The following is a 9,738-nucleotide window of genomic DNA, read 5'->3' as shown; positions in this document are numbered from 1 at the left end:
CTTGTGGTTCAGTTCCTACATTAACTGAGTACCAAATCATATGCAAGCCTCTAGGTAAGCAAAGAAGAGTAAGGTATTTTCTGCCTCCAAGTTATTGGAAGTATATTGTAGAGACTGAGAAGTGATAAATTATAATGTCATTCTTCTTAATGATAATAATGTACTGTACTTATCTTACAGTTAAGTAAAGAGGGAGCACCAATTAGAATATGATAAATCATTAAAAAAAGTCAACATTTATTGAGCACTTAGCCACTGCATGCATTTACAACCTGCTGAATTACTTACAGTTTTTACTCTGATTTACAGCCACATGTGTTAAACAATTTGCTACAAGGCCACACAGTTAACTAGCATACTGTGATATGAACCGTGGTGCTCTGATGTGAACACAATTGTCTCCTAATCCCAACATTCCACCACTTTTGTAACAGAGAAAGCCTGGGAATGCATATACTTTACCCAATCTCTGATACAAAAGCAGACAAAGATGACATGGAGAAGAAAAATTTATAAATTTTATAAATTCAGATGCACCAGGATCAATCAAAATATTAACAAATAAATCCAACAACGTTTATGAAATACTATACAGTATGACCAAATTGGGACTGAATATCATTCTAACATTAGAAGAATGTTATGATGTTATATCAAAAACCTAAGATCCCATTAATAGATGAAGAAAAAGCATTTGAAAAAAAAATCAAGATCTATTTATGATAAAACAAAAGCAAATGAACCTAGGAATAAATGTAAACTCCCTTGATTAAGGACATCTGGAAAACTCTACAGCAAAGTTCATTCTTAATAACAGTAAATAATGGTAAAACATAAGAGACCTTTTAAAATCAAAACAAGATAGTAATATCCACAGTTATGGCTTCTTTTCAACAGATGATGGAAGTCTAGTCAGATTTTACAAGACAGAGATGAAAGACACAAGACTGGACAGACAAAAACAACACCGTCATTATTCACAGGTGATATGATCACCTACATAGAAATAATGCCATTTGCAGCAACATGGATGGACCTAGAGATTGTCATACTGAGTGAAGTAAGTCAGACAGAGAAAGAGAAATATCGTATGATATTGCTTATATGCGGAATCTTTAAAAAATGATACAACTTTACAGAACAGAAACAGACTCACAGACTTAGAGAATGAACTTATGGTGGGGGGGATAGTTAGGGAGTTTGGGATTGATATGTACACACAGCTATATTTAAAATAGATAACCAACAAGGACCCACTGTATAGCACAGAGAACTCGGCTCAATATTCTGTAACAACCTAACTGGGAAAAGAATTTGAAAAAGAATAGATACATGTATATGTATAACTGAATCACTTTGTTATACACCTGCAACTAACAGAACATTGTTAATCAACTGTACTCCAATATAAAATAAAAAGTTAAAAAAAGAAAACCTCAAAGAATCTTTAGATATATTATTGAAAATATAGTTTCAGTAAAATTCCAATCAAATGCCCACAGGACTTTTTTAAGGAGCCTGACAAGACAATTCTAAAATTTATATGAAAGAACAAAAGTGCAAGAATAATTTAAAAAGAATGAGGTGAAGGGTACTTGTCCTCTCAAAACCCAGAATTTCTATGAAGCTAAAGTGAAGTCCATTCAGACTGTTTTATTATAGACACATCGGGTCCCGTATCAACAAGGCCCGTAAATTTCACATTATTAATTAAGGTAATCGTTAATTGGGGACGTTGATCATCGATAAAGGATTGCCAAAAAACATTTTTTCCTGTGCTGCCAAACCCCCCAGTACGCTTTACCGGGGCGGCTGCTTGTTTTATATATGGTAACAATAACAATTGAGCAATTCTTTGTCGTTTATTAAATTCTATAGGTTTTGTAACAGAAATCATAATAGAAATTTCTCCATTATAATCCTCATCAATAACTCCAGTATGAACTGTTACACCCTGCAGAGTCAAACTACTTCGTCCTAATAATAGTCCCACGGTTCCTGCAGGTATAGGCCCATAAACTCCTGTAGCTAATTTGTGAACTCCTCCTGCTGGCGTAAGGATACAATCTCGAGGAGCAATTAAGTCAACGGCAGCACTGCCGCTGGTAGCATGCATGAGATCAGTAACTAAGAGCCGATGTTGAGATTGTCCTGTAGTGTCTGATGAAAGCTGCCATTGCTTACAGGATACCGTTGAGAATTTACCGTCGCTTTTCCCATATTGTTGTTGCGGCCCCAGGTTGGGCCTAGCTTCCCGTTTCCCGAGACATTATCTCGTGGAGGCAAAAGATTTCCTAACTTATCCCTTTTGGAACGGCATTCATTAGTCCAGTGTTGTCCTTTACCACACCGGCGACATACCAGGTGGCTGTTCATTTTTAACCTGTTTTGATATTTGGCCTTGCCCTTTTCGAAAATCTCGCCTCATATGTCCATACTTTCCACAATTGTAACATTTAGTATGATTATCTTTCAACCCTCCAGTTATGGCAGCTGCAAGTAAATTGGCATGATAAGTAGGAGATCCAATATCATGGCAAGCTTTTATATACTCTTCAAGTGGAGCGTTTACAGCTCGTAAAGGCCGCAATGCCTTCTGGCATTCAGGATTTGCATTCTCAAAGGCCAAGGATTGTAATAATAAATCTTGCTCATCTATTTGTGCTACAGCTCTTTGAATGGCTGCATGCAATCTAGACAAGAAATCTGTAAGCGTCACCAGGCCCTTGCATTAACTTAGTAAAAGATTGTGCTGTTTTTCCAGGGGGTTCCACTCGTAGCCATGCTCGCAAACAACACATACGTATTTGAATGATTCGTAAATCGTCAAATTGAGCTTGAGCTTGTACATTACTAAATGCGCCTGTTCCTATTAATTCGTCTAAAAGTGGTCCTGGAGGATTACGGGCCACATTAGTCCTTGCCATGTTTTCAGCTTCTTCTTTCCACCAAGTCTTAAACCGCATATATTGTCCAGGTTCAAGAACAGTCCTGGCAAGTGCCTCCCAATCCTGAGGAATTAATATGTTTTTGGAAGCATACCCAGACAAAAGTCCTTGAACATAATTAGAATGCATCCCATATGCATTAATGGCTTCTTTTAGCATTTTAAAAATTTTAAAATCATGAGGGTTATACTCAACACTCATATATCCATTCGGAAATTGATCATTAGCAGGCATAGCTTGTCTAACAATAGGGAAAGCAAAAAATGGTTCAGAATATTGCTTTTCTTCCTTATTCATCTCTTCTTCCAATAAAAGTTTATTACATTCAGGTTTTAGAGGAAATCGAAACTGACGAGAGGCTCCAACAGGATAAGCAGCTAATTCTAAAGGAGGAGCCGAAGGAATAGTAGGACATGGCTCCTGATATGAAGGGGTGGTAGCATTGTTTTTATTTTCTTCCAATTTAGCCATCAAATTTTTCAACTTTGAAAGTATATCAGAAATCTCATTCTGTTGAGAAAGTGGCATCTCATTTTGTTTACTAGCTTGCTCCCGACCTTTATCATCATCAGAAAGAGCCCCTTCATCACTGGAGCCCGAAAAATCCTCTCCTGTCTCAGACATAAGAGGAGGAGGCGGAGGAAGGTCCTCTATAGGAGATTCACGGGACAGAGTACGAAAAGTAGCAGAGTGATCGGGAGCAGAATTCGGACGCTGAGGGCGCGCCCCATTTTCACTTTCAGTCTCAGATTGTAATGATTCCAGGGCAAGAGAAATTAGATTACAGAGAGACCCGACACGGACAGATATAGGGTCTCCATACTGATGAGCTCTTCTTAATGCTCGCATAACCTGTTTCCAAACTTTTAAATTCAACTGGTTATGACCAGTAGGTTGAAACCAGTAACAATGTTTACGAATCTCCGCAAACAATTCATCAAAAGATTCTTGTTTCACTTTCACTCCAGAACTCCGTAATAACTGTTTCAGGAGTCTAACGTAGTGACGTTCCACTGAGGGAGAATTCCCCATGACTCTACTCTTCCCGAAGGTTTCGCTTTACCCTTTAGCGTACAAAAATCCCCTTCGGTCCCGCGTGACCTCGAGACTTACCTTCAGGTCCCTGTTCGGGCGCCAAATGTTGTAGTTTCTTATGACAGGGCTGAAAGTAAGCTCATCACACGAGATGAATTGTGCAGAAACACAACAGTAGAGGGCTGCTGCTCGCTCAGGCAATACAGCGCCGTCTCATCCTGCTGTGGTGACTTTTATTTAAGCATTATCTATGTTTACACCTTAAGATTTGTTTTCTTAACATTCCAGAAATGCCAAAGCAGCTACATATGCTTTCACTGATTATACAAGCAACAGTGGGCTGTCTTGAAGACATGCCGTGCTTCGTCCTTGAGCTCAAAAGCAGCACAAGTACATTTCCTTGTGTTCGCATTATTCTGATTATACCGAGGACATTTCATGGATCAGTGCCCAAAGCATCCAGGACTGTTTGCAGTTCTGGCTTATTCGCACGCCCCCGGTTTGCCGGGAGGTGGGGGGGGGGGGTGCTCATGGGTCAAGTCTCCTTTCCATGCCCTCAGTTATTTCTCTACACTAAAGTAATTAAGATAATGTGAGATTGGTACAGTGATAAATAGATTACTTAGAGCCCTTAAACTGATTTCTTTGACAGATGAGATGGCAGATCAGTGGGAAAAGAAGAACTCTTCAGTTTATGGTGTGGAAACAACAGGTTAACTGTAAGAAAAAATGAAATTGGATTTGTATTTCACACCATACACAAAAACCATTTCAAGATGATTTAAAGACTTAAATATCTCCCATAATATTTTAAAAATTAACTCAAAATGGGTCAAAGCCCTAAATGTAAGAACTAAAACTATAAAACTTTTAGAAGACGATATCGATATAACTCTTCATAACCTTGGATTAGTTGATGGTTTCTGAGCTATGACACCCGAAGCACAATTTTTTAAAAATAAATTGGACTTCAATTTAATTAAAGTAAAAAAACTTTTGTACTTCAAAGGTTACTATCAGGAAAGTGAAAAGACAAACTAAAGAATGGGAGAGGGCTTCCCTGGTGGCGCAGTGGTTGAGAGTCCACCTGCCGATGCAGGGGACACGGGTTCGTGCCCCGGTCCAGGAAGATCCCACATGCCGCGGAGCTGCTAGGCCCGTGAGCCATGGCCGCTGAGCCTGCGCGTCCGGAGCCTGTGCTCCGCAACGGGAGAGGCCACAACAGTGAGAGGCCCGTGTACCGCAAAAAAAAAAAAAAAAAGAATGGGAGAAAATATTTGTAAGTCATATATCTGATGAGTCTAGTATCTAGAATATATAAAGAACTATTACAATGCCAAAATAAAAAGACAACCCAATTTTTAAATGGGCAAAGGATTTGAATAGACATTTCTCCAAAGAAGATATACAAATGGCCAATAAGCACATGAAAAGATGTTCAGCATCATTCGTCATTAGGGAAACGCAAATCAAAATCACAATGAAATATTACTGAACACCACTTGAAAGATAATTCAAAGACAATTCTCTCAATTCTTGAGAGGCAAGTGTTGGTAGGAAAGGAAAGTTTGCTTTATTTCGGAGGCCAGCAACCGGGGGGTGGACTCCTGCAAGAGAACCAGCTCCTGATTGTTGCTCAGGGGACAGGGGCTTTTAAAGGGGAGTTTCAGGGCTGAATAGGCAGAGGGAGGGAGCAGAACAGCATAGTCAGCTCTGACAGTCATCTTGAAATAAGTAATGTGGTGGTCTGATCAGCATCATCTTGGTTGTTTCAAGATTACTGATTAATCTTTAGTTCCAGGGTTTGTTCCCATTTCTTTGAGGCCAGTTCTCAGAACTGTGGAAGCTTATGTCATGGCTTCAGTTTGGTCATCATGTAGTCATCCTCCTTCACCTGGTGGGGGCTTCAGTAGCTGCAAAACAGCTCACAGGATATGGCCCAGAATATTATCTATAGCCCTTAAGGAGGAAATAAAGGTCCTTGACTATGCTTAATGATTAAACTATTATTATTTGGTCTCCTTTGACTGTTTTCCTTTGTTTCTGCATTTTCTCACTTCTCTGATTAAACTTATTCTTTGGCTAAAGTGTTTCCACAGACAAAAGGCAGGCTGAGGATATGGGGGGCGGGGGGCAAGGACTGTAGGGTCCTGCTCCATTTCAATATCACTTTATATCCACTCGCATGGTTATAATGAAAAAGACAGACAATAATAAGAGTTGATGAGGATGTGAAGGAACCAGGACCTTCATACACTGCTAATGAGAATGTGAAATGGTGCAGCCACCTTTGAAAACAGTCTGGCAGTTCCTCAAAGAATTAAACATAGGGTTATCGTGCAACCCAGCAATTCAACTCTTAGGTATACACCCAAGAAAAATAAAACACATATCTACACAAAAACTTGCACATTAATGTTCATAGCAGCATTCACAATAGCCCAAAAGTGGAAACAACCCAAATATCTATTGACTGATGAGTGGATAAACAAAAATATTTATATCTGCAAAATGAAATATTATTCAGCCATAAAAAGGAGTAAAGCACCGATACATGTGTAAAATAGATGAACCCTGAGAACATTAGCTAGTCATAAAAGCCACATATTGTATGATTCCTTTTATATGAAATGGCCAGAACAGGTAAATTTATAGAGTCAGAAAGAAGACAAGTAGTATCAGGGACTCAGGGGTGGGAGGGAGTTCCAGAATGGGAATTGATTGCTAATGGCCATGGGGTTTCTTTCGGGAGGTGATGAAAATGTTCTGGAATTAGATGGTGGTAATGGTTTTACAACTTTGTAAATATATTAAAAATCTCCGTACTGTTCACAAAAATCTTTCTCTTGCCCCTTTGCAGTCATTCCCCATTCTCACCCCCAGTGCCAGGCAACCACTAATCTGCTTTCTGTCTCTATAGATTTGCCTTCTCTGGACATTCCATACAAATGGAATCAGGCAATATGTGACCTTCTGGATCTGGCTCCTTTTACTTAGCATAATATTTTTGAGGTTCATTCATGTTAAAGCATGTATCATTACTTCAGTCATTGTTAGTGATGAATAATATTCCATTATATGAATACACCACAGTTTGTTTATTCATTTACATATGGAGGACATTTGGGTTGTTTCTAGGTTTTGGCTAATATAAATAAGGCTGTTAAGAACATTCTTGTACTAGTCTTTATGTGGACATACGTTTTTATTTCTCTTGGGTAGATACCTAAGAGTAGAATTTCCAGGTAACAATCAATCATTCAATTATTATTATTATTTTTTTTTTGGCCACACTGGCACAGCTTGTGGGATCTTAGTTCCCCCACCAGAGATCAAACCTAGGCCCCCTGCAGTGGAAGCTCAGAATCCTAACCACTAGACCACCAGGGAATTCCCTCAATTAAATTTTTAAAAAGAGAAGAAATGGGTTATTTGGTTCTTTCGAGCTCAAGTGAAAGGATTAACTAGTGAATATGTGGCATATCTCTTGATGTTGGAAGGAAGGATAAGGAAACATACCATACTGAATTTGGAAGCAGTAATCATGTTGAGGTAAAGAGTATAAAAGAAAAGAAGTAAACTAGACATTTCCTTAAGAGAAGGTAGAGTCAAAGGGAAAGTTAAGAGGAAGAAGGTAGTATAGGGGCTCTGGGAAGAAAAATAATTCAATTCAAAGGCACAGCTACTTAATCTTTTGATAAAAACACATGCATGTAGTATTATGAAATCTATTATTTGTGCCTATAAAATGTTTTGTTAGTGGGAAAGTTAAAAAAAATCAAAGTTCTTTGACTATCCCAGGTTTTCTTATAAAGGTTATGATTTAAATCTATTGCTTACAGTTTGTGTGTGTGTGTGTGTGTGTGTGTGTGTGTGTGTGAAATACACTGAAAGGCAAATAAAGCAAAATAAAAAGTGTGAGTTTGAGTAATATCCGACAGTGAATTTGTGAAGTACCTGAGATTTTGTTTCACGGCCACTGATCTTCAGTGTTGAGAATTTATGATTTTGTCTTTGTTCCAGTTTTGTTCTCTGTAATTCTTTAGACATCTGTACAGATTTTCATTCCCTTATAAGAGGAAGAACAGACAAATATCATCGTGGACATTTCTAGAAATTGGTTTCTTAGTTGCTGTGAGGAGGATTGACCATTAGAGCTCTGATCTTTTCTTTACCAGTTCCACTGACCTCAATTTGACATTTCTCCAAGAGGCAAATAAATACAGGTAGTATGTCTGACATTCTTGCATATGCTGGGCAGCTACCTCTGACAGATTCCCTAAAAAGGAAAGATAATGGCGATGACATTTGTCTTAGACATTATGGTAACCTTGTTTATCTTCCATGAAAAAAATAAAAAATTGAAAAGCCAGTTTCGGTAACCAAGAACACAATGCGAGTAAGAAATGCCCGTCATTGGGAAGTATTCCAGTATAGACTTGACTCAACTAGCGGTACAGATCCTTGCTACAAAGTATAGAAATGTCCCATTTTCTGTAATCAAGCAGTTACAATACAAGCTGAAGGAAGGTTTTTGTTTTTGTTTTTGCTTTCTCCTACTTACCCCTCAAATCTTACTTCAACGTAAATTTCTCCAGGTGAGTGCCCTTCCTTTGTTTCCTTAACATACTCCATCTCCCCCATTACTTGCACTGAAAATATGATCGTTGGCGCACATGTACTTACACAGCTGTGCCTTACCCAACTTTGTCCCTGAAACTAAATTTGGGCAGCCCTCCTCCCCACTTGTCTCTTCTCCCACTCCGCAGGGCTTCCCCACCCCTCCCCAACGGTTATCTCAGCCCCGCCCCGCTCCCTGACTGGCTGTTGGATGGGAGGCTCGTTCCTTCGCTCTCCATTGGCCGCTCAGGCCTCAGGGGAAGGCTCGTTTCCCGGCTCCCAATAGGTCCCCCGCAGGCAACTCCTCCAACCTCAGAGCAGTTGTCATTTCCGGAGTAAGATGGCTGCAGCGTGTGTGCTGAGGACCTGGAGCCGGACTGCCGGGCGTCTGGTAAGCAGGTTGGGCAGATCTGAGGTCGGGAAGGAGTGATTTGTTCGGAGTCACCCGGGAGAGGTGTGTTACTTTGTCCTCCTAGTGCTTCGCGTACAGGGCTCGCGTGATGGAGAGGTGGAGGGATGTATGCAAAACGAAGGGCAGCGAAGGTGGCGCTCAACCTGTCTGGAAACCCACTCTCTCTCCTTACCTGGGCGCACTTACGTCGTGACTCGGTCGCCCTCCCACTTCATCTGCACCCGAAGCCCAGCTATCCTTTCGTTCAGTAGCCTTTCATTGAGCACCATCCGGGTACCGGGCATTGTGGTAGGCACTGGGGAAACAGAGATATACTATATTCAGTAAACATTTATTGAGCACCCCTTAGTTTCAGACACTGATAATACGACCCCTGCCCTCAAGGAATTTACAGTCTAGAGAAAGAGACTGGGCAAGGAAAGCGTAACACCATAGGTCCTTGCCTCCAAGCAGCTGAGAGGCTCGAGCTTTGTTCTTTGGGTTTAAACCTATCTCCTACATTTGCACCAGTATCTTTCCAACCTTTTAAATCACCAGAGCTAAGACCCACCACCATTTTTCCTTCATTTCTCCCCTTTCATACAGTCTTCTAGCACCAAACGATTAACATCCCAATAATCATAGTGTTTCATCCTATTTGCATAGCGTTTTTCTTCCTGGGTCCCCTCTTCAGAATTTTCCTACAGTGTTGGGCCCCTGATCTTACAAAACCTTCCAAGAGCC

General features: G+C 40.1%; 1 protein-coding gene and 1 long non-coding RNA gene across 3 annotated transcripts in view; one reads left to right on the top strand and one right to left on the bottom strand.

Annotated features, from left to right (window-relative positions):
* Nucleotides 1–4,014: 4,014 nt before the first annotated feature.
* LOC132421510 (uncharacterized) lies at nucleotides 4,015–8,694 on the bottom strand. The gene is made up of 4 exons (XR_009518755.1): nucleotides 8,548–8,694; nucleotides 8,172–8,262; nucleotides 7,941–8,052; nucleotides 4,015–4,700 (listed from the first exon to the last, which is right to left on the bottom strand). It is a non-coding gene; the product is annotated as an uncharacterized lncRNA (long non-coding RNA).
* A 237-nt stretch (nucleotides 8,695–8,931) lies between these two features.
* DBT (dihydrolipoamide branched chain transacylase E2) overlaps nucleotides 8,932–9,738 on the top strand; it is a 43,798-nt gene continuing 42,991 nt past the window's right edge. For both annotated transcript variants that reach the window (XM_060026281.1, XM_060026271.1), the window contains exon 1: nucleotides 8,932–8,994. In XM_060026281.1, coding sequence (XP_059882264.1) covers nucleotides 8,944–8,994 — 51 coding nt within the window. In that variant the 5' untranslated portion in view covers nucleotides 8,932–8,943. The remainder of the gene's footprint in view (nucleotides 8,995–9,738) is intronic.

This window comes from Delphinus delphis, chromosome 1, assembly GCF_949987515.2.
Source record: "Delphinus delphis chromosome 1, mDelDel1.2, whole genome shotgun sequence".
Taxonomy (NCBI): domain Eukaryota; kingdom Metazoa; phylum Chordata; class Mammalia; order Artiodactyla; family Delphinidae; genus Delphinus; species Delphinus delphis.
The sequence above is the reverse complement of the archived record's forward strand: the minus strand, read 5'-3'. Positions and strand labels throughout refer to the sequence as shown.